This window comes from Gadus macrocephalus, chromosome 12 (genome assembly GCF_031168955.1).
Source record: "Gadus macrocephalus chromosome 12, ASM3116895v1".
Lineage (NCBI taxonomy): Eukaryota > Metazoa > Chordata > Actinopteri > Gadiformes > Gadidae > Gadus > Gadus macrocephalus.
In genome coordinates, this window is record NC_082393.1 from 26,222,850 (window position 1) to 26,248,104 (window position 25,255).

A 25,255-nucleotide genomic window follows, 5' to 3' on the forward strand; every position below is an offset into this window, starting at 1 on the left:
CCTATCCATGCAACATTCACAAAAATTCTAAAGTGATCTGAAATGTCAACAACTAGAGTTCACTTTGGGATAACATCAAGGCTTTTAGAAACAACCCGGTCAAGGGTATGACCCCGACTATGGGAATGCCCCACAGGGAGCTGTGTGAGTTCAAAGGTCGATGACATGTCAGTAAACTGGTGTTTTATCAAATACGATTGTGAAAATAGCCAGTGACAAGGATTGAGTCATACACAACAGAGTTATAGACAAAAGGTCACCAAATTCGGATATAAAGCCTTTTTAAGCCTTGTGGGGCTGTACAATTACAACAAGATAGAGATATAAACATCTGATTACCAAAGCAACCTAGAACCAAGTACAGTAGGCCTACTGATTTGGATATGATACATTTCTCAAGACAAGCGCCACCACCCTTCTTGCTAGACCTGGTACAGTGGGAAAATGAAGATGATTATTTTATTATGAATATGTCGGTCATCGGAACAAAAAAGGTTAAGAATCCCTGATCTGGCAGACGCAGGCCAATGCTGCCTCTGTCTGTCGCGCTGCTGTCAGTGTCCATGAGCTGCTGCAGGCTGAAGATATCCGGCTCTCCCATTGGTCCATCGCAGTACGGATACCAGTAAGGGCAAGAAAACACCAAACATTTATTTTAAAACACAATCATGTGGTCGAGTACATCACCCTGATGTTCGCCTAACCACACACATGCACATGATAGTAGGCCCGGTTGCACCTTTGCTCGTGTTACTTATGTTAATATTAATTAATCATTTATAAGTGTTGTTTATAAAAGTGCTGGATGCGCGTGCCCGACACGCCGCTCGCTCCCGTCTGTCCGCTGCTAGCTGCAGCTCGTAAACATGGCTGCACTCATTCTCAAGTTCCCTAACCTGCTGGGTTTGAGAGTATTCCCACAGTAAGTTGGCCAAAGTCTATAGCGTGTGCCATTCATTGGTTTGTGCATGTTGCTGTTTAGACCACATCATACTATCCGCGTATTGAACATGGCGGAGCTAACGTGAGCTAACTCGGCTAAAGACGTCCTGGAAGGCAGCTGACCCATAATAATATGTGTGTTTGTGTTTAGATATTTACCTTATTTAACCAAATCATTGATCTGTATTGTGACACTTTCTCTTGATGGGCTTGATGTCAAGGCACTGGAAGAAGTTTAAACTAACGACCTTTTCGGCCACCTGTCTGGGCAAGGTTAAATGTTATGATCCTGTCTTATTGAAGACTAAGGGGCCAGCATGTCGGATTCCTCCACAGCACTGAGGAGATAACTCTGAGGAGATAGTGCGTCTCGCTTGTGTGAAAAACAAACACTCAGGCCTCTTCTCTCTCGTTGCCCTGAATTGTCATTGATGAACCTTATGAACTGCGATCTGTCTCCCCCTTCCCTCTCCCCCTCCCCTCCCCCTGCCCTCTCCCCTCAGAAACCTGTCATGGACCAGGGGTGGTGTGAGGTTTGTTTCAGGAGGTGAGTGTCTCTGGGGTTTGAGCTCTGTCAGTGTTAATAATCAAATAACCTTGCATTCATTTAAAACACTGAATTACCGTTGGGCTTATTTTTGTGGATCTCTGATACGACGAAAAGTGATTAAAACAAATCTGTCTCTAATACCTAGGGTAGTATTCTGAATGTGTTTGTTATTCACTGATGCTCATATATAGCATTCTTTTTTTTCCTTTTTTGTTACATTATTTTGCTTTGCTTAAAATATTTTTTGGTGAAAATTAGCAAAGAATTAAAATCTGATGAAACATCAGCAACATTTTTTTGTGAATACCTAATCTGCCCTCTGAAGGGGTGCGGAGGATAGAGAAGGTTCTGATCGCCAACCGGGGGGAGATTGCCTGCCGTGTGATGCGGACAGCCAAGAGGATGGGCGTGCGCTCTGTGGCCGTGTACAGCGAGGCAGACAAGCACTCCATGCACGTCGCCATGGTGAGGTCTTCCATGGTTAAACTCCTTGTCCCCATTGGCTACGGTTTTGACATTCGGGGCGTTGTGAATAAAACAGAGCTGATCTCTGGAGGGTTTTGTGTTCTCAGGCTGACGAGGCGTACCACATCGGGCCCGCGGCCTCACAACAGAGCTACCTGAGTATGGAGAAGGTTCTGGAGGTGGCCAAGAGGTCAGGGGCACACGTGAGTTGTTCTGCACACATCGGGACCGAGGGAATTGTATTGGGGAGAGACTTAATGGGGTGATATCATGTTTTTGCGACTTTTCCCTTTCCCCCTTTCACTGTTATATGACGTATGTTACATGTTTTATGTCTGCTAAGCTACAAAAACTAAGTCCGAGCCAGGGGGAGTATTCACTGCCACCGAGAATGCCCCTCAGTAAATGCGTTAAACGGCTCGTGAAGTGGGCGGTGCTGAAGTGCAGAAGTCCCACCTCCCCGCAATGTTTACAACTTCTTAGGGGTGGGAATTTGCAGAATGTGTTCAACCAATCACAACAGAGGGGGCGTGCTGACCAATCATGGCAGACTGGGCTACTCGGGAGGGGGGCCTTAACACGACCTGATACAAAACTGAACGTATTTGAAAGATGCTGAAAAGGCAATATTAACCCTTAAAAAGTATGATATGGGATCTTTGTGTGTGTGTGTGTGTGTGCGTGTGTGTGTAGGCTGTCCACCCTGGTTATGGCTTCCTGTCGGAGAACACAGAGTTTGCGGAAGCATGCAAACAGGAAGGCATCATCTTCATTGGACCTCCTTCCTCTGCCATCAGAGACATGGGGATCAAGAGGTCACACACATCAAGTCTTACATTTAAAATATCTGAGGAAAAATGACGCAAATGTATCCAAGCCATACCATTTATACGGAAGGTTTACATTATTTGTGCCTTCACTTAAAAGCACGTCAAAATACATAATGGCCGCAGCTGGGGTGCCAATCATCGGAGGGTACCATGGGGAGGACCAATCAGATGAGAGACTCCAAGCCGAGGCGGTCCAGATTGGCTACCCTGTGATGATCAAGGCGGTCCGTGGAGGAGGAGGCAAGGTACGTCCTCCACGTCCACCTGTCTTCATGAGCAACATCTGGGGCTGAGCCGACCAAGTCTGAGTGAGTCTTTTGACGGTCCTCCAGCAGTTTGGAACATGATGATTGTGTGTCTGTGTCTGTTGTGTGTGTATCTGTGCGTGTGTCTGGTGTCTGTGTGTGTCTGTGGCTGTTGTGTGTTGTGTCTGTAGGGGATGCGTATCGCTCGGACGGACGCAGACTTCCTGGAGCAGTTGGAGTCGGCGAGAAGAGAGGCCAGGAAGTCCTTCAACGACGACGTCATGCTGGTGGAGAAGTTTGTGGAGGACCCCAGGTCAGCAAGCGCACGCACTGCCTACAACCCGCCACGCTTTCACATAAAGATGATGTCTTTTTGCATTAATAAAGCATTGTTTAAAAATGCGTGTGCTTCCACCTCCTCGGCCCTCTGCCGCCCCCTAGACACGTGGAGGTGCAAGTGTTCGGCGACCAGCACGGGAACGTGGTGTACCTGTTCGAGAGGGACTGCAGCGTCCAGAGGAGACACCAGAAGATCATCGAGGAGGCACCAGGGGTGAGGAACACTAGCCTGTGTGTGGACTGAATACAATGTGTAAGCAGCAGCAGTTGTTCTTACGTGTGTGTGTGTGTGTGTGTGTGTGTGTGTGTGTGTGTGTGTGTGTGTGTGTGTGTGTGTGTGTGTGTGTGTGTGTGTGTGTGTGTGTGTGTGTGTGTGTGTGTGTGTGTGTGTAGCCCGGTATCAGCGCTGAGGTTCGGAGAAAGCTTGGAGAAGCAGCCGTTAAAGCCGCCAAGGCTGTCGACTACGTAGGAGCAGGTAGACTCGCGCTCGCAACCCTCCAACACGTGAACGGAGGCACAAACGACTGTAGGTCATTCATGTGTCCCCAGGAGTCTGACTGTGTGTGTGTGTGTTACCTCCCAGGTACGGTGGAGTTTATCATGGACGCCCAGCATAACTTCTACTTCATGGAGATGAACACCCGACTGCAGGTGGAGCACCCGGTCTCAGAGATGATCACCGGGACGGACCTGGTGGAGTGGCAGCTGAGGGTGAGGGAGACGCACAGGGCGGGAGAGGGGGGAGGGTGAGGGAGACGCACAGGGAGGGAGAGGGGGGAGGGTGAGGGAGACGCACAGGGAGGGAGAGGGGGGGAGGGGGAGGGAGACGCACAGGGAGGGAGGGGGAGGGAGACGCACAGGGAGGGAGGGTGAGGGAGAGGGAGGGAGGGAGGGGGTGGGAGACAAGGAGGGAGGGAGGGAGAGAGAGGGGGAGATATACTCACACAGGCAGAGAGAGAGAGAGAGGGGGCGATACACTTGCACGTGTGTGTGTGTGTGTGTGTGTGTGTGTGTGTGTGTGTGTGTGTGTGTGTGTGTGTGTGTGTGTGTGTGTGTGTGTGTGTGTGTGTGTGTGTGTGTGTGTGTGTGTGTGTGTGTGTGTGTGTGTGTGTGTGTGTGTGTGCGCGCGCGCTGACTCCGCTCCTCCCGGCCACCAGGTGGCAGCGGGGGAGCGCCTGCCTCTCCTCCAGGATGACATCGTCCTCAGCGGCCACTCCTTCGAGGCCCGCATCTACGCAGAGGACCCCGACAACGACTTCATGCCGGGGGCGGGGCCTCTGCTGCACCTCTCCACGCCCCCGGAGGAGGCGGAGACTCGCATCGAGACGGGCGTCAGAGAAGGTAGGCGGAGCCGACGAAGGAACGACGGGGAGCGACGTGCGGAAACGTACAATGAATAGTCTCCTGAGGAACCCCCGTGTCTCTTTGATAAAGGCCCCCCAGACATAAGAGGTTTGGGGGGTCGATTGGGGTTTGTTTTCCTCTACATGATTGACTTATTGGGTTACCCCGCAGATTCACACGAAACTGCCGCGTCTGTATAGCGTGACGCCTCCCATCTAGGGATGCACCGAATATTCGGCCACCGAACATGTTCGGCCGAAAATGGCCCAAAACATAATGTTCGGTTTCGGCTGAAGGACTAAAAAGGCCGAACATAATACACTGAAAATGTTTATAAAAAAAATAAATAATAATATTACATTTTTCTTAAATTCTTGCTAATAATGTCTGCTGAAATGTTAGAAAACGTTCAGTATTAAATGAATATTTTGTATCAAATTTGTAGTTGATTTTTTTTATAGAAAAGCAAGACAAAAAAGTTTATAAAGGACATTTAATTGTTTGATTTATGCAATGGTGAAAAATTAAAGCAAAATGAATGAAAAACATTAAAAGCCACATTCGGTATTCGGTTTCGGCCTTCGGCCAAGAATTTTCCTTTGGGTGCATCCCTACTCCCATCCAATCAGACTTCATTATTAAAGTCTAGGATTAGTAGCGGCTAGACCTCATTGGATTAGTTTGTGTCTTTAGGGTTCATTAACCTCCAGAACGTCTGGACTCTTATCCTATAGTCCCAGAGTTTGACTTGAAGTTATCAGAGGCCCGAGTGTCAGCTTGTGCTTCTCACACCCGTCTCCGGTTCTCTTGGCCCTTTACCCTGCGCTGAGGTGTGTGTGTGTGTGTGTGTGTGTGTGTGTGTGTGTGTGTGTGTGTGTGTGTGTGTGTGTGTGTGTGTGTGTGTGTGTGTGTGTGTGTGTGTGTGTGTGTGTGTGTGTGTGTGTGTGTGTGTGTGTGTGTGTGTGTGTGTGTGTGTGTGTGTGTGTGTGTGTGTCTTCGTGTTCTAGGAGACGAGGTGTCGGCCCACTATGATCCGATGATAGCCAAGCTGGTGGTGTGGGGCCGAGATCGATCGTCCGCACTGAAGAAGCTGCGATACTGCCTACGACAGTACAATGTAACGCACACATCTCATAGTACCGCCTACGACAGTACAATGTAACGCACACATCTCATAGTACCGCCTACGACAGTACAATGTAACGCACACATCTCATAGTACCGCCTACGACAGTACAATGTAACGCACACATCTCATAGTACCGCCTACGACAGTACAATGTAACGCACACATCTCATAGTACTGCCTACGACAGTACAATGTAACACACACAGCCACACTGTCGTCACTGCAAGTGGTCTCTTTTTCAAAAAAAAATCAGCTATTTTCTCTCCTTCAATTGTTTCTCTCTCTCTCTCTCTCTCTCTCTCTCTCTCTCTCTCTCTCTCTCTCTCTCTCTCTCTCTCTCTCTCTCTCTCTCTCTCTCTCTCTCTCTCTCTCTCTCTCTCTCTCTCTCTCTCTCTCTCTCTCTCTCTCTCTCTCTCTCTCTCTCTCTCTCTCTCTCTCTCTCTCCTCCCTAACTCAGATCGTGGGTCTCCACACCAACATCGACTTCCTGCTGAGCCTGTCGGCCCACCCGGAGTTCGAGGCGGGCAACGTGACGACCAGCTTCATCCCGCAGCACTACGCCCAGCTGTTCCCCGCCGCCGCCCCCCCCCGCCGGGGCCACCCTCTGCCAGGCCGCCCTGGGCCTGCTGCTCCGGGAGAGGAGCCTCACGCAGGAGTTCACACGGAGCTCTGCCGGTGAGCTCAGGGGGTCTGGGTCCTGGACGGTCCCTGGGTCGTACTGGGACTGGTGACCAGTGGCCTGGAGGCTACTGGGCCTGGGAGAACTATAAGGATTGGTATAAAGCGAAGGGAAACCAAACACAGTGTTTGCTAGTCTCCACAGCAGGTGTGTGTGTGTGTCGCTGTGTGTGTGTGTGGCTGTGTGTGTGTGTGTAGCTGTGTGTGTGTGTGTAGCTGTGTGTGTGTGTGTGTGTGTGTCGCTGTGTGTGTGTGTGTCCAGCCAAGTCACGCTCCAGGAAAGCTTATCTCGGTGGTACCGTGGAGATTTGGGTGAGGGAGGGTTGAGATTGTAACTGCAGAACGAGACTTCTCCTTGAGAGAGACTGTTGGTGACGAACGGATCGAGCGAACGGTAGAGAAAAAGTAGTGTCTCATTGTAGGGATTCTTTCCATTCTGAAGCATTATTATCGGCGCGTGTTTGAGGGAAAAACAAGCACTTTTAGACGATGTACATTTATGGTATTCTGCATTCAGCTGTATTGGAAATGGCCTTTATCTGGCCCAGGTATACAGGTCGTACCCTTAACTGTGATCTTCCTCTGGCTGCTCTCGGTGCAGACCCCTGCTCTCCCTTCGGCTCCAGCAGTGGCCGGAGGTTCAACATTCTGTACAACAGGAACATGACTCTACAAGTGGGAGACAAAAGTAGGTACCAACCAGTCCTCTGCTGCCCTCTGGTGATGGCGAGGAGGCCGGCTCAGAAAGGACGCCTCAATATTAAGTTTTGCATGACCTTAAGGAGTGAGAGCTGTTCAATAAAAAGTGTTCTGAATAGTCAATTTAAGCATCATATAAACACCATTACTGGAACCACTGCCAGGGCTTTTCACTCAGTTAGGAGGCACAAACACAATGTGACAGCGTCTGAGGTATCATTGTTTACCTCGTGGCGTTGCAGAAGCTTGAGGCTATTGAAGTGGGAGAATCCTCCAGAGAGCGTGATGCTGTAATGAGACGGGTGGGGTTGGAGAGAGCCGGGCGAATATTGAGCTCCAGAGAGAGCGGCCTCATTTAATATAAGGCTTTAATATTTAATGCCGGGTTTGGCCGATGAATGGACGATGTTTGGTAATGAATTATGATGATCCATTAATATTAATGTCCCCGCGTCGCAGTGAGCCTATAAATAACTCCTCTGCAGTAACGCTGTCCCTCTGCCCGCCTGTAACTCTGGCGTTGGTGTGACCTGCGGTTCGGCCACTCACTGTTTCCATCGGTTGTTTGTCGTTGCAGAGGTGGACGTCACGGTCACCTACAACAAAGAGGGGAGCTACACCATGCAGGTAAAGCTGCGGAAGCAAAACTATGAAACATTAGACACTATTGTGAAAGATCTCCTACCAGGCACAGCTTTAAGTCCGCTTTACTGCATCGCTTCATTTGAAGAGCGAATCCGGACGATGACACGTTGAATGGGAAACGTTTACAAAATAAACCGATGCAAATAAAAAAATGGCCGACAAATAGAGACGCTCCTCTTCGTGTCTGCCCTCAGATTGGTGAGGAGGTGTACCATGTGACCGGGGAGGTGGAGTCAGAGGGCGGAGTTTCGTTCCTCCACTGCTCTGTCAACGGGGTGGAGTCGCGTCCCAAACTGGTCATCGTGGACAACACGGTCCACCTGTTCTCCATGGTGGGTCCTACCCCCCCGTCCCCGACCCCGTCCTCCACTGCCCCGTGCTCTAGAGACGTGTCCTCATTCTGCCCCCCCCCCGACGCTGCTCTAGGAGGGGAGTGCGGCCGTGTCGGTCCCCGTACCGAAGTACCTGGCGGCGGTCAGCGGCTCCGGGGCCCAGGGCGGCGCCGTGGCCCCCATGACCGGAACCATAGAGAAGGTGAGGGCCACTACAGCCCCGCCGCACCATCCGATTGGTTGAATTCCCCTTTCAAGCTCTCTCTCTCTCTCTCTCTGTCTCTCTCTCTGTCTCTCTCTCTGTCTCTGTCTCTCTCTGTCTCTCTCTGTCTCTCTCTCTCTCTCTCTGTCTGTCTCTGTCTCTGTCTCTCTCTCTCTCTGTCTGTCTCTGTCTCTGTCTGTGTGTGTCCAGGTGATGGTGAAGGTGGGAGACCAGGTGTCAGCTGGGGACCCCCTCATGGTGATGAACGCTATGAAGATGGAGGTGAGGACCCCCCTCTCTCTCGCACTCTCTGGAGATCGTTTCAAATGTTGTTCAATAACAGTGAGACTAACAACCTCGATCAAACATTTTAACAAGAGAAAAAACCGACAACACAACCGGACACCAGACGTCCATCCTGTCTACACACTCAGTGTGTCTCCACACGGTGTGTCCTCACCCTCACACACTCAGTGTGTCTACACACGGTGTGTCCTCACCCTCACACACTCAGTGTGTCTCCACACGGTGTGTCCTCACCCTCACACACTCAGTGTGTCTCCACACGGTGTGTCCTCACCCTCACACTCTGTGTGTCTACACACGGTGTGTCCTCACCCTCACACTCAGTGTGTCTCCACACGGTGTGTCCTCACCCTCACACACTCGGTGTGTCTCCACACGGTGTGTCCTCACCCTCACACACTCTGTGTGTCTACACACGGTGTGTCCTCACACTCAGTGGGTCTCCACACGGTGTGTCCTCACCCTCACACACTCAGTGTGTCTACACACGGTGTGTCCTCACCCTCACACTCTGTGTGTCTACACACGGTGTGTCCTCACCCTCACACTCAGTGTGTCTCCACACGGTGTGTCCTCACCCTCACACTCAGTGTGTCTCCACACGGTGTGTCCTCACCCTCACACACTCGGTGTGTCTCCACACGGTGTGTCCTCACCCTCACACACTCTGTGTGTCTACACACGGTGTGTCCTCACACTCAGTGGGTCTCCACACGGTGTGTCCTCACCCTCACACACTCAGTGTGTCTACACACGGTGTGTCCTCACCCTCACACTCTGTGTGTCTACACACGGTGTGTCCTCACCCTCACACTCAGTGTGTCTCCACACGGTGTGTCCTCACCCTCACACTCAGTGTGTCTCCACACGGTGTGTCCTCACCCTCACACACTCAGTGTGTCTACACTCAGTGTGTCTCCACACGGTGTGTCCTCACCCTCACACACTCAGTGTGTCTACACTCAGTGTGTCTCCACACGGTGTGTCCTCACCCTCACACACTCAGTGTGTCTCCACACGGTGTGTCCTCACCCTCACACACTCAGTGTGTCTACACACGGTGTGTCCTCACCCTCACACTCAGTGTGTCTCCACACGGTGTGTCCTCACCCTCACACACTCAGTGTGTCTCCACGCGGTGTGTCTCCACACGGTGTGTCCTCACCCTCACACACTCCCCGGTTGTGTCTCTGCAGCACACCATCCGGGCCCCCAAGGCGGGCGTCATCAAGAAGGTGTTCTTCAAGGAGGGCTCCCAGGCCAGCCGCCACGCCCCATTGGTGGAGATGGAGGAGGAGGAGGAGGAGGAAGAGGCCGCCGCCAGCCAGTGAAGAGGCCCCAACGCACTCTCTGGCACACAGGCCCGTGGTTTGTGCGTCGACGCGCGGTACGAGGACGGAGGCGGGGACGGAGGTCGATGGACGTAGAATAGATGGTGTAGAACGATGTCCTGAGTAATGGGCCTGTTGTAGGGCTGATCCACATCCCTGATGTTCCCTTCAAACCTCTGCGGAAAACTGCCTTTGCATTTTGCTAATTGTGACTAAGTGTATCGATCCAAGAACTGACATCATTTTTTTCCTCACATTGTGTCTTTATAATCTAGTTTGTTTTTGGTAGCAGGATCACTTTGTTTTTCCCAGACCCAGTAACTGACTGTACCTTTTGGCTACCCTTACTGTTGCCACTCGTGTGTGTGTGTGTGTGTGTGTGTGTGTGTGTGTGTGTGTGTGTGTGTGTGTGTGTGTGTGTGTGTGTGTGTGTGTGTGTGTGTGTGTGTGTGTGTGTGTGTGTGTGTGTGTGTGTGTGTGTGTGTGTGTGTGTGTGTGTCCATGCGTCATTATGGCAGATCGCCCTGTGGCATTACATAACTCTTATGATTGGAAAATGGGTATTTGAAATATGGGAGTGTGTTCTAGCTGTCGTTTGTAGAAAACACGCTGAATGACAAACTCCAAAGCCTTGTCACGTGTTTCCCTAAGGCTCACCCTTTGGAGGTACTGAATTGAGGTGATGAATGTCATTGTATGACAGAATTCTCCTGTACTTGGGAGTGTTGAATATTAGTGTTTCGGTTGCACAATGTCAACGTCGCGAGGTCATAGAATGAAGATTGTTAGACTAGTGTTGAGTGATTCTGTGTGATAACTAACCAGTGTCTTCTGAAATCATTACACACATGTATTCATCTTTGGTTTGGGATTGTTTATAGTAAATGTATTGTTTGATTATGAATAAATCATTTGGAAGTAGCATTTTATTCTCTTTCTTGCATTTGAGTAGAATAGCCCGTCTTCTCTTATTGTCTCAGATTTACATTTTGAGGGCTCATTGTGAAAGGCTTAGTGTCTCCGTGCTATTTCATGTGGTCTTAACGTTAAACCGGTTGTACATTGTGATCGCCGTGTTTCTCGTGAGATTTATTTGCATTTAAAAAGTGACATATTACACCAACAGGTGTGAGTGATTAGCCATTACAGGCCGTTTTGAAAATCGGCTCATCTGACATCACAAGTGGGTGTGGACACGCAATGGCCGACTAATTGGACTGTCAAACTTGCAGGGACGCGGAAAGTGTGGGTGCAGCACTAATAATTTAATGAAAAATCATACAACATGATTTTTCATTAAATTATTGACATCCACCCTTTTTATAATATTTATATTATCATTTCATTTTATTTAGAACATTGTCTGGGTAGACTGACGTAGGCTATGACGCACAACGCAGAACTGTCCATAGCTGGATATGGTACTATGCTGATTTTACATAAGCATGTTGGTGTTCAACATCTGTTGTAGTGAACATTCTAAAACTGGTGTAAAATGTTGCTGCCATATTAATAGACACGATGAATGTTATCGTTTTGATTCTGGAATCCCGCGCGTAAACTGGTTGGCAAAAAAAGAGCAAAGACGGACGGTTCACTTGACGGAGAAACCGTCACTTTCCTCATATCAGACAACTCGTAACTGAAAATGAAGGCTTTCTTTTATTGTCACTTTCCTTTGTAAACCTTTAGAAATAACCTCCTGAATCCTTGTTATAACGCTGTATATAATCCCGGGCCGCAACAGCTTGTCGGCATGTTGTTAGTGTGTGAAATTCAGCACAGTATCAGCCGAGTTGACTCGAATTTCCACATTCTTTACTTGCGAACGTTTGTGAATAACAGTGGCTAGTTAGCAGAACTCTTTTTAGACACCAGTAGAGTGTTTATCAGAGCGGAGCCCTGAATGTGACGTCACCCGTCATCTCGTCTCTGTAAACAATGGATGTTGCGCAGCATTTATTATGACGTCATTATATAGACTCTCTCTCAGCACCACCCCCTCGGACTGACTTCCCGCGTCCCTGGTGTTACCCCCTGTTTTATTCGATACATTCTGACAGTGTTACCCCTTATGGGTTTTTCATGACGACAGATAAAAAACGACAGTGTTACCCTTTACGTTTCATTTGATAAAAACGACAGTATTACCCCTTATATTTTATTTGACAAGGACAACAGTGTTACCCCTTATGTTTTTTTTCACGACGACCAATAAAAAACGACAGTTACCCCTTATGTTTTTTTTCACGACAACCAATAAAAAACGACAGTGTTACCCCCTATGTTTTCTTTGATAAAAATCGACAGTGTTACCCCTTATGTTTATTTCATGACGGCCGATAAAAAACGACAGTGTTACCCCTTATGTTTTTTCCATGACGACCAATAAAAAACGACAGTGTTACCCCTTATGTTTTTTTTCACGACGACCAATAAAAAACGACAGTGTTACCCCTTATGTTTTATTTGATAAATATCGACAGTGTTACCCCTTATGTTTATTTCATGACGGCCGATAAAAAAGGACTGTTACCCCTCATGTTTTTTCCATGTTGACCAATAAAAAAAAGACAGTGGTACCCCTGTTGACGTTTTAGCTGGGTTTCGAACCTGAGCTGTTTAGAGTGTTAACCTCCGAACTTATCAATGCACCATCAAGACACCGAAAAAAACAACAGTGTTACCCATTATGTTTTTTTTCATGACGACCAATAAAAAACAACAGTGTTACCCCTTATGTTTTTTTTCACGACGACCAATAAAAAACGACAGTGTTACCCCTTATGTTTTTTTTCACGACGACCAAAAAAAAACGACAGTGTTACCCCTTATGTTTTTTTTCATGACGACCAATAAAAAACGACAGTGTTACCCCTTATGTTTTTTTTCACGACGACCAATAAAAAACGACAGTGTTACCCCTTATGTTTTCTTTGATAAAAATCGACAGTGTTACCCCTTATGTTTATTTCATGACGGCCGATAAAAAATGACAGTTACCCCTCATGTTTTTTTCACGACGACCAATAAAAAACGACAGTGTTACCCCTTATGTTTTATTTGATAAATATCGACAGAGTTACCCCTCATGTTTTTTCCATGACGACCAATAAAAAACGACAGTGTTACCCCTTATGTTTTTTTTCACGACGACCAATAAAAAACGACAGTGTTACCCCTTATGTTTTTTTTCATGACGACCAATAAAAAACGACAGTGTTACCCCTTATGTTTTTTTTCATGATGACCAATAAAAAACGACAGTGTTACCCCTTATGTTTTTTTTCACGACGACCAATAAAAAACGACAGTGTTACCCCTTATGTTTTATTTGATAAATATCGACAGAGTTACCCCTTATGTTTATTTCATGACGGCCGATAAAAAACGACAGTGTTACCCCTTATGTTTTTTCCATGACGACCAATAAAAAACGACAGTGTTACCCCTTATGTTTTTTTTCACGACGACCAATAAAAAACGACAGTGTTACCCCTTATGTTTTATTTGATAAATATCGACAGTGTTACCCCTTATGTTTATTTCATGACGGCCGATAAAAAAGGACTGTTACCCCTCATGTTTTTTCCATGTTGACCAATAAAAACAGACAGTGGTACCCCTGTTGACGTTTTAGCTGGGTTTCGAACCTGAGCTGTTTAGAGTGTTAACCTCCGAACTTATCAATGCACCATCAAGACACCGAAAAAAACAACAGTGTTACCCATTATGTTTTTTTTCATGACGACCAATAAAAAACAACAGTGTTACCCCTTATGTTTTTTTTCACGACGACCAATAAAAAACGACAGTGTTACCCCTTATGTTTTTTTTCACGACGACCAAAAAAAAACGACAGTGTTACCCCTTATGTTTTTTTTCATGACGACCAATAAAAAACGACAGTGTTACCCCTTATGTTTTTTTTCACGACGACCAATAAAAAACGACAGTGTTACCCCTTATGTTTTCTTTGATAAAAATCGACAGTGTTACCCCTTATGTTTATTTCATGACGGCCGATAAAAAATGACAGTTACCCCTCATGTTTTTTCCATGACGACCAATAAAAAACGACAGTGTTACCCCTCATGTTTTTTTTCACGACGACCAATAAAAAACGACAGTGTTACCCCTTATGTTTTTTTTCATGACGACCAATAAAAAACGACAGTGTTACCCCTTATGTTTTTTTTCACGACGACCAATAAAAAACGACAGTGTTACCCCTTATGTTTTATTTGATAAATATCGACAGAGTTACCCCTTATGTTTATTTCATGACGGCCGATAAAAAAGGGCAGTTACCCCTCATGTTTTTTCCATGTTGACCAATAAAAAAAGACAGTGGTACCCCCATTGACGTTTTAGCTGGGATTCGAACCTGAGCAGTTTAGAGTGTTAACCTCCGAACTTAACAATGCACCATCAAGACACTGAAAAAAACAACAGTGTTACCCAATATGTTTTTTTTCATGACGACCAATAAAAAACAACAGTGTTACCCCTTATGTTTTTTTTCACGACGACCAATAAAAAACGACAGTGTTACCCCTTATGTTTTTTTTCATGACGACCAATAAAAAACGACAGTGTTACCCCTTATGTTTTTTTTCACGACGACCAATAAAAAACGACAGTGTTACCCCTTATGTTTTATTTGATAAATATCGACAGAGTTACCCCTTATGTTTATTTCATGACGGCCGATAAAAAAGGGCAGTTACCCCTCATGTTGACCAATAAAAAAAGACAGTGGTACCCCGATTGACGTTTTAGCTGGGATTCGAACCTGAGCTGTTTAGAGTTTTAACCTCCGAACTCATCAATGCACCATCAAGACACCGAAAAAAACAACAGTGTTACCCCTTATGTTTTTTTTCACGACGACCAATAAAAAACGACAGTGTTACCCCTTATGTTTTATTTGATAAATATCGACAGTGTTACCCCTTATGTTTATTTCATGACGGCCGATAAAAAAGGACTGTTACCCCTCATGTTTTTTCCATGTTGACCAATAAAAAAAGACAGTGGTACCCCTGTTGACGTTTTAGCTGGGTTTCGAACCTGAGCTGTTTAGAGTGTTAACCTCCGAACTTATCAATGCACCATCAAGACACCGAAAAAAACAACAGTGTTACCCATTATGTTTTTTTTCATGACGACCAATAAAAAACAACAGTGTTACCCCTTATGTTTTTTTTCACGACGACCAATAAAAAACGACAGTGTTACCCCTTATGTTTTTTTTCACGACGACCAAAAAAAAACGACAGTGTTACCCCTTATGTTTTTTTTCATGACGACCAATAAAAAACGACAGTGTTACCCCTTATGTTTTTTTTCACGACGACCAATAAAAAACGACAGTGTTACCCCTTATGTTTTCTTTGATAAAAATCGACAGTGTTACCCCTTATGTTTATTTCATGACGGCCGATAAAAAATGACAGTTACCCCTCATGTTTTTTTCACGACGACCAATAAAAAACGACAGTGTTACCCCTTATGTTTTATTTGATAAATATCGACAGAGTTACCCCTCATGTTTTTTCCATGACGACCAATAAAAAACGACAGTGTTACCCCTTATGTTTTTTTTCACGACGACCAATAAAAAACGACAGTGTTACCCCTTATGTTTTTTTTCATGACGACCAATAAAAAACGACAGTGTTACCCCTTATGTTTTTTTTCATGACGACCAATAAAAAACGACAGTGTTACCCCTTATGTTTTTTTTCACGACGACCAATAAAAAACGACAGTGTTACCCCTTATGTTTTATTTGATAAATATCGACAGAGTTACCCCTTATGTTTATTTCATGACGGCCGATAAAAAAGGGCAGTTACCCCTCATGTTTTTTCCATGTTGACCAATAAAAAAAGACAGTGGTACCCCCATTGACGTTTTAGCTGGGATTCGAACCTGAGCAGTTTAGAGTGTTAACCTCCGAACTTAACAATGCACCATCAAGACACTGAAAAAAACAACAGTGTTACCCAATATGTTTTTTTTCATGACGACCAATAAAAAACAACAGTGTTACCCCTTATGTTTTTTTTCACGACGACCAATAAAAAACGACAGTGTTACCCCTTATGTTTTTTTTCATGACGACCAATAAAAAACGACAGTGTTACCCCTTATGTTTTTTTTCACGACGACCAATAAAAAACGACAGTGTTACCCCTTATGTTTTATTTGATAAATATCGACAGAGTTACCCCTTATGTTTATTTCATGACGGCCGATAAAAAAGGGCAGTTACCCCTCATGTTGACCAATAAAAAAAGACAGTGGTACCCCGATTGACGTTTTAGCTGGGATTCGAACCTGAGCTGTTTAGAGTGTTAACCTCCGAACTTATCAATGCACCATCAAGACACTGAAAAAATCAACAGTGTTACCCAATATGTTTTTTTTCATGACGACCAATAAAAAACAACAGTGTTACCCCTTATGTTTTTTTTCACGACGACCAATAAAAAACGACAGTGTTACCCCTTATGTTTTTTTTCACGACGACCAATAAGAACGACAGTGTTACCCCTTATGTTTTCTTTGATAAAAATCAACAGTGTTACCCCTTATGTTTATTTCATGACGGCCGATAAAAAATGACAGTTACCCCTGATGTTTTTTTCACGACGACCAATAAAAAACGACAGTGTTACCCCTTATGTTTTATTTGATAAATATCGACAGAGTTACCCCTTATGTTTATTTCATGACGGCCGATAAAAAAGGGCAGTTACCCCTCATGTTTTTTCGATGTTGACCAATAAAAAATGACAGTGGTACCCTGTTGACGTTTTAGCTGGGATTCGAACCTGAGCTGTTTAGAGTGTTAACCTCCGAACTTATCAATGCACCATCAAGACACTGAAAAAAACAACAGTGTTACCCCTTATGTTTTTTTTCATGACGACCAATAAAAAACAACAGTGTTACCCCTTATGTTTTTTTTCACGACCAAAAAAAAACGACAGTGTTACCCCTTATTTATCAAACGACAGTGTTGCCCCTTATGTTTTCTTTGATAAAAATCGACAGTGTTACCCCTTATGTTTTTTTTCATGACGACCAATAAAAAACCACAGTGTTACCCCTTACGTTTTTTTTCAGGACAACCAATAAAAAACGACAGTGTTACCCCTTATGTTTTTTTTCACGACGACCAATTAAAAACGAAAGTGTTACCCCTTATGTTTTTTTTCACGACGACCAAATAAAAACGACAATGTTACCCCTTATGTTTTTTTTCATGACGACCAATAAAAAACGACAGTGTTACCCCTTCTGTTTTCTTTGATAAAAATCGACAGTGTTACCCCTTATGTTTTATTTGATAAATATCGACAGTGTTACCCCTTATGTTTATTTCATGACGGCCGATAAAAAAGGACAGTTACCCCTCATGTTTTTTCCATGTTGACCAATAAAAAAAGACAGTGGTACCCCTGTTGACGTTTTAGCTGGGATTCGAACCTGAGCTATTTAGAGTGTTAACCCCCGAACTTATCAATGCACCATCAAGACAACAAAATGAACAGCAGTGTTACCCATTATGTTTTTTTTTCATGACGACCAATAAAAAACAACAGTGTTACCCCTTACGTTTTTTTTTCAGGACGACCAATAAAAAACAACAGTGTTACCCCTTATGTTTTTTTTCACGACGACCAAAAAAAAACGACAGTGTTACCCCTTATGTTTTTTTTCACTACGACCAATAAAAAACGACAGTGGTACCCCTTATGTTTTTTTTCATGACGACCAATAAAAAACGACAGTGTTATCCCTTATGTTTTCTTTGATAAAAATCGACAGTGCTACCCCTTATGTTTATTTCATGACGGCCGATAAAAAATGACAGTTACCCCTCATGTTTTTTTCACGACGACCAATAAAAAACGACAGTGTTACCCCTTATGTTTTATTTGATAAATATCGACAGAGTTACCCCTTATGTTTATTTCATGACGGCCGATAAAAAAGGGCAGTTACCCCTCATGTTTTTTCTATGTTGACCAATAAAAAGACAGTAGTACCCCTGTTGACGTTTTAGCTGGGATTCGAACCTGAGCTGTTTAGAGTTTTAACCTCCGAACTCATCAATGCACCATCAAGACACCGAAAAAAACAACAGTGTTACCCCTTATGTTTTTTTTCACGACGACCAAAAAAAAACGACAGCGTTACCCCTTGTTTTTTTTCACGACGACCAATAAAAAACGACAGTGTTACCCCTTATGTTTTTTTTCACGACGACCAATAAAAAACGACAGTGTTACCCATTATGTTTTTTTTCACGACGACCATTAAAAAACGACAGTGTTACCCCTTGTTTTTTTTCACGACGACCAAAAACGACAGTGTTACCCCTTATGTTTTCTGTGATAAAAATCGACAGTGTTACCCCTTTTGTTTTTTTTCATGACGACCAAATAAAATTAGTTACCCCTTATGTTTTTTTCACGACGACCAATAAAAAACGACAGTGTTACCCAACCTCCAGGGGGTTAGGCAGAGTGCACTCCACTGCACCACTGAGGCGATGACAATACACAATAATCAATCATCATTAAAGAGGATATACATGACATTAAAATGTATGTTTGTATTTCTATTATTTCCCTTATGTTTTTTTCATGACGACCAATAAAAAACGACAGTGTTACCCCTTATATTTTATTTGACAAAGACAACAGTGTTACCCTTTATGTTTTTTTTCATGACGACCAATAAAAAACAACAGTGTTACCCCCTATGTTATATTTGATAAATATCGACAGCGTTACCCCTTTTGTTTCATTTGATAAAAACGACCGTGTTACCCCTCAAGTTTCATTTGATTAAAACGACAGTGTTACCCCTTGTTTTTTTTTTTCATGACGACCAAAGAAAAACAGTGTTACCCCCTATGTTTTATTCGTTAAATATCGACAGTGATACCCCTTTTGTTTTTTTCATGACGACCAATAAAAAGCAAGTGTTACCCCTTATGTTTTTTTTCATGACTACCAATAAAAAACAGTGTTACCCCTTTTGTTTTTTTTCATGACGGCCAATAAAAAACAGTGAACTTTTGAAATAGACTCAACCTGTTCCGAGTTTTAATTAAACCAATGAATTAAGATGAGGTTCCCTATAAATGGTTTGAAGTGATGTATAGATGTTATAAATTGAGAATTTACGTAACTTGAGCAACACTGATTCATATGATGGGAGTTGCAATGTTTATGCTACATCACTGTAATTGGTAGTTATATTTAATTTGTGCATGCCATTTAATTAAGTAATTATTACCCAGTAAGTTCTATATGGATCCCTATCAACCCCACACAGGGTTAAACCTTTTGCGGCTATGCCCAAGTTAAATATGAATTCTAGAAGGAGCTGAAATTATTGTTTTAAGGAAAGCAGTCTCAATTCTTTAAAAAAATTATTTATTCCGTAAATATAACTTTTCAATAACATCGTCAGCCATATGACAGCCTACAGAGAAGGCATGAAGACAAAAACAGCAAAACATGCTCAAACAGAAACACACAAGGTGCAGAGGAGTAGCCTGCGCTCTGGGCAGTGACACGATTATTGCAGATGGGAGAGGTATATCAATGTCTTCCAACACATTAAACATTTAAAATCCTTAATTTGTATCAAGACCGTGGTCTTACAGGTGGATGGTGAGTCACTGACATATTAATCGATAAAATAACAATAAATAAACGTAGACATTCTCCTGTTCAGGTTTTCAAAAATGTTACCTGTGGTCGATCCACTGAGAAAACACTAAACTACTTTCCAAAAGCCTTCCGTTCTTTTATAGACCTAGAAAATGGCCAGAAATACACCCTAGCATAACTTTAACCAGACCACAAAAAAAAGCTCTTTATGTCCCATCTCTTCACTTAAATAACTATTTATAATGATCGATATGATGCCTATTCAAAGTCACAAGAGCACCACTGATCCAGATCACCCGAGGGGTTGATAATATTCCCACGTATTTCTATTTCTGCCTCATCAGTCCATCAATGCATTGATTTTTGGGAGATTCTCGTGGGTTCCTAAACATATTGCACCAAAGGCTGCATCTGCAGCTTCAGTGGATCAATGCCTGCAGTGCGATAACCGTTTGAGTACGAGTACACCGTTTGAGACCAGATCAAATTTAGAGATACCGCTGTAAATGTCCTTCTTAAACAGCTGCGAGATATAGTGCTGAGAACATTCTTAAGAAAATCTTAATGTGATACCATTTTCATGACATTGTGTTCTCATATTATTTGGAAAAAAGCAAAGTGAGTCATGACGACCAAAGCCGTTCTCACCCAAACCCCACTGCCTCACAGATCAATGATTCCTTGTGATCTATTTGGATAGTACGGGGATTCTGTTGGACAGAAGACGTACTCAAGCCGTACAGATATATGCAAAGAACAAGCACGACTTAACAGAATAAGATGCACTGTGATATTAAATATATAAAAAGGTGTTATCAGACATGTATTCATTTTCCCAAAATATGATTTAAAGTGATTCAAGGGAAACCACTGGTTCAACAAAAATAAATCGGTGAGTCTTTAACCGTTTAACATTTCGACTGCTTTGCATAGACGCCCCGCAACACAATTCTTCAAACGCGTGTTCCGTGTGAGCAACAGGGTTAATGTCAGCGAGTTCAAAACGGTTGTCTTAAAAGAGTTCCCAATCCGCCATCGATGGCTTGGTTCAGTTTAGATTCACCTGGAGCCGCTTCATCACCCAGCTCCTGGCCCCCACCCTGATGTGGCCTCCTCAGGCGCCTCAGATCAAGAAGGTCAGACTCCTCATCAGGAGGGAGAGACAAGCTGGGTTCAGCCTAGAGGCGTCCTGGGGAGAAGCTCCTTAAGGAGAGCGGCTAGCCATCCGTACCGGAGATACACATGAGCAACACATGGCACAACAATATGCAGATTATTACATGATTGTGATGATTTCAATGATGAACAAAACGGTATGCAATGGAAAATGTATGCAAGACGGGATCAAGGCAAACCCAACATAACATGAAAGGGACATGTGATGAAACAAATGTGAAAAAAGCTCTGCCTGTAAAGTCATTACTTACTTTACATTCTAAATCCTAATTGTCTCTTTGAAGCAGTGTGGGCCGGAATGTTCTCCGACCGGGACAGAGATCAGGAGCAGCCGAGCAGAGCACAAACCATCGTTACACTAAAACCCTGATATTTTTTTTTTCGGAAATAAACGCAACATGTCAACGGCGATCTCCAAAGAGTACTCTGCCGGTCGATCAGAGGGACATTGCCTTCGCAGGATGTGGTCGCCTCTAAGGTCTGTGATGTCACTTCCTTTAGTGCAAGGATGGTTTTGGTCATCGGGTGAAAACATAAACAAATGGAGATGAAGGCGTTCGAGGAGGGAAGCGATGCTGGACTGTGGACTGTGGGAGATTTGGATGCACGAGTAAACTTCCTTTAAATGAATGATCTGAGGATATGTTTTATAACCCCCCCCCCCCCCCCCCCCCCACCAGCCTCAGCTAGAGAGGAGTGGGGGGGGGGGGGGGGCGGGTACAATCAATGTTCAACAGAACAATGATAATATTATTAAGAATAGTCGTCTTTACAATAATCAAACTTTCTGTACAATCGGGCACAAAAATAAAGCGCTTTCTCTCATTAACTGGTGTCTTTGGTACCGTGATAAGGCCTTTGAGTAGCTGGGCTCCCATGTAAAGCTATTGCCAGACCCGGGGGGGGGGGGGGGGGGGGGGTATGGGGGACAGGGGTCCTACTGATCCTCCAGCTCTGAGCTTCAGGGAGGCCTGCTGATTGGCCAGCCTCTGCAGCAAGGGTGTTTGCAATTGGTTGGAGCAAATCAATTTTGTGCTTCAATTCCCAGCCAAATACGTTTTGGTCGATCTAAAGTCTATTCCGTGTCTTTTGGACGTTTGGGGAACCCCTCCACGTGGAGTGTGTGCGGTGGGAGCAGCTCTAACCAGGCGGGCACCACGCACACTCCACGCTGCGTCAGCTGTTAAAGTCATGTGTCTCCCAGAGACACGCTGGTGGTTCCCTCAGTGGACGACCGACTGGTACTGAGGGGGGCCAACGAGAGGTGAGGTGAGGTGGGGTACCCCCCCCCCCCCTCAGGGGCCCCGGGGGAGGGGGGGGGGTCAGCAGTGGCTGGCCTCAATGGGGGACAGGGTCAGGATACTGCGGTCGTTGGAGTAGAGGTTCTCCGGGTCGCTCCACGACCTGAAAGCAGGAGCAGTGGCTGGGGGTTAGAAGGCTGGCAGGGAGAGAGAGGACCAATCAGAGAGAGCCCTGTGTGGCCCAATCAGAGAGAGCCCTGTGTGGCCCAATCAGAGAGAGCCCTGTGTGAGGCCCAATCAGAGAGAGCCCTGTGTGGCCCAATCAGAGAGAGCCCTGTGTGGCCCAATCAGAGAGAGCCCTGTGTGAGGCCCAATCAGAGAGAGCCCTGTGTGAGGCCCAATCAGAGAGAGCCCTGTGTGGCCCAATCAGAGAGGGCCCTGTGTGGCCCAATCAGAGAGGGCCCTGTGTGGCCCAATCAGAGAGGGCCCTGTGTGGCCCAATCAGAGAGGGCCCTGTGTGGCCCAATCAGAGAGGGCCCTGTGTGGCCCAATCAGAGAGGGCCCTGTGTGGCCCAATCAGAGAGGGCCCTGTGTGGCCCAATCAGAGAGGGCCCTGTGTGGCCCAATCAGAGAGGGCCCTGTGTGGCCCAATCAGAGAGGGCCCTGTGTGGCCCAATCAGAGAGGGCCCTGTGTGGCCCAATCAGAGAGAGCCCTGTGTGAGGCCCAATCAGAGAGAGCCCTGTGTGAGGCCCAATCAGAGAGAGCCCTGTGTGGCCCAATCAGAGAGAGCCCTGTGTGGCCCAATCAGAGAGAGCCCTGTGTGAGGCCCAATCAGAGAGAGCCCTGTGTGAGGCCCAATCAGAGAGAGCCCTGTGTGAGGCCCAATCAGAGAGAGCCCTGTGTGAGGCCCAATCAGAGAGAGCCCTGTGTGAGGCCCAATCAGAGAGAGCCCTGTGTGAGGCCCAATCAGAGAGAGCCCTGTGTGAGGCCCAATCAGAGAGAGCCCTGTGTGTTTGTACAAAATAGTAGGTGGAAAGAAAGGAAAGTGTGGTTGATTTGAAGTGTTTGGGGTTCAATATGTACAGCCACCTGAGCCTTTGGACTCGGGTGGGAAGCGGTGAGCAGAGAGCCTGGCCCGGTCAGCGCGGCGGGAGAGCGCGGCGAGCCCGCCTGTTACCTCGGACCCTTCCTCGCTCTGAAGAAGGGTTCTAGTGCGAGGTGAGGACCAACGCTACTAAAGACAGACAGAGCGCCTCCACCTTAGCATGTTAGACGGATGAGTGGGGAAAAACCAGAAGCAAGGCAGGAGGGTGGTGGTGGTGGAGGTGGAGGTGGTGGAGGAAGGGGTGAGGGATGGGTGTCGACGGTGGAGGTTAATGAGTTAATGATCAATCAACAGACTCTCCTCAACGACCTCTACGAGTCCCTCCTGGCCGATTCAAAGCGGAGACCTTCTCTGATCCGAGACGATCCCCCTGTTCCACCCCTACAGCATTAGTAACGTCTGGGTTAGGTTGGCCGGCTTACCATCGGTGTCTGAAACGGTGCTGATCTAGTCCGAGTAGGCGTTAGACGTGGGAGGAGTCAGGACAAAACCCGGGCTACTCAACGGACTTCCGGAAACAACACAGAAGTCATCAACAGTCGTCACGGTCAACATCACAGTAACATGATCCACAGCAGTAACACTCTGCTCTGAACAGCTACCTGGCCACGCTCTACTCCTCATAGCATGAGGTGTTTCCCAGGATTCACTTCTATAAAAATGATATTCGAATATCTTAAATATATATATTTTTTATCTGCGCATCTGATAGAAAATTATACGTGTGATATTCATCTTCGACAGAACAGAACCCCTTTGAAAAGGAGGCGGTAAAAGATCACAGTGGTCTTGACGTCAGACTGCGAGCGACACACACTTTAACCGACTGAGCGCATAACCCACCGCCCCGGTTAGTAGAGTGACTCCTGGGTGGGAACAGGCTTCATAGAGCCAGAGAGACGTTCCCTGTCTGCTACCGACCTCCAGACCACACCTGGAGAGAGGGCTACAGACACAGAGCTGGAATACCATCTTCTGCAACATCTGAGCTCTTATTTCTTACTCTTTCTTGCTCTTATTTCTTAATCTGTATCGCAGGTGGGGTCAGAGACTGGGTACGTGGGGGGAATTGAAGAGGACACTGAATAATCAAACGGTCACTCTGGCTGAGAGCACTCCCATGTGCTGCAGCGATTGAGTGTGGGCCCCATCATGATGTCTGCGGGGGAACTGGGCTCAGTTTAAACACCAGAATCAAAGAGCCTTCGCCCGTTCGTTTGACTGACGGGAAATCGGCACGAAAGAATCCAAACCCATTTGCGATGCGTCGCTGGGCACCGTGTAGCACCAGCACCAGGAAACAAAACATGCTACGTTCTCCAACAAGACGGAGCTCACTAACCACGGTAAAGTTTACATGGATAACTCAATTTGGGTAAGTCAACAGCATTATGCAAAGTACAGACACAGACACACACACAGGCAAAGGGCACACAGGAAGAAGGCAAGGTGGACGGACAAAGACCAGTGCAGCTTAGCGAGCTCAGCGCGGGCCCAGGAACATACAGGGTGGCTTTGTATACAAAATACCAAAAGGCGACCGCAGCCCTCATGCAACAAGACAGAGTCGGGAGAAATGCTGTTTGTCCCAAACGCAGTGGAGCTCTTCTGGGCCGTTTCTTCTGACCAATGGAAAAAGAGACGGCATTTGTCTGAACACATTGGGGTTTGCAACATAGGCACCTCTCAGAGTTATTGCCTCTCATCAGAAGCACTTTTAAGGCTTCAGGATCCAGTAGGAAACAAAGAGATACAGGAAATAGCAAAAGAGACCTAATGATCTCCCTCCTTCTGGACCCTTCTCTGCACTGTTGTCTCCCGTACGATAGGAGAGACAGGGTATGTACAAAGACATTTTGTAATTCAGGCTACACAACTCTGCCCCCCAATATGATATTATCCCACTAATTGAATCTTTTATTGTCAGACTATGACTGCCTAACGTTCAGCTTCAAAGTCAGTTTTAAAATATATTCCAGAGATATATGACTTGT

At 45.8% G+C, this 25,255-nt stretch overlaps 2 protein-coding genes across 5 annotated transcripts in view; one reads left to right on the forward strand and one right to left on the reverse strand.

Annotated features, from left to right (window-relative positions):
* The first annotated feature begins 690 nt into the window (after window positions 1–690).
* Window positions 691–10,959, forward strand: mccc1 (methylcrotonyl-CoA carboxylase subunit). The gene is given in 20 exon segments (XM_060067860.1): window positions 691–922; window positions 1,446–1,489; window positions 1,818–1,957; window positions 2,065–2,160; window positions 2,651–2,772; window positions 2,885–3,032; window positions 3,224–3,345; window positions 3,474–3,585; window positions 3,765–3,846; window positions 3,955–4,082; window positions 4,529–4,712; window positions 5,723–5,832; window positions 6,302–6,424; window positions 6,426–6,519; window positions 7,124–7,210; window positions 7,799–7,848; window positions 8,061–8,198; window positions 8,293–8,400; window positions 8,611–8,682; window positions 9,903–10,959. Coding segments are annotated over 20 exon segments (2,151 nt in total). The 5' UTR covers window positions 691–866; the 3' UTR covers window positions 10,038–10,959.
* Window positions 10,960–19,480: 8,521 nt separating this feature from the next.
* atp11b (ATPase phospholipid transporting 11B) overlaps window positions 19,481–25,255 on the reverse strand; it is a 43,346-nt gene continuing 37,571 nt past the window's right edge. For 3 of the 4 annotated variants that reach the window (XM_060068094.1, XM_060068097.1, XM_060068092.1), the window contains one exon: window positions 19,481–22,318. In XM_060068094.1, coding sequence (XP_059924077.1) covers window positions 22,237–22,318 — 82 coding nt within the window. In that variant the 3' untranslated portion in view covers window positions 19,481–22,236. Of the gene's footprint in view, window positions 22,319–23,683; window positions 23,770–25,255 lie in introns of all 4 variants that reach the window. The other variant, XM_060068093.1, reaches the window with a different exon arrangement.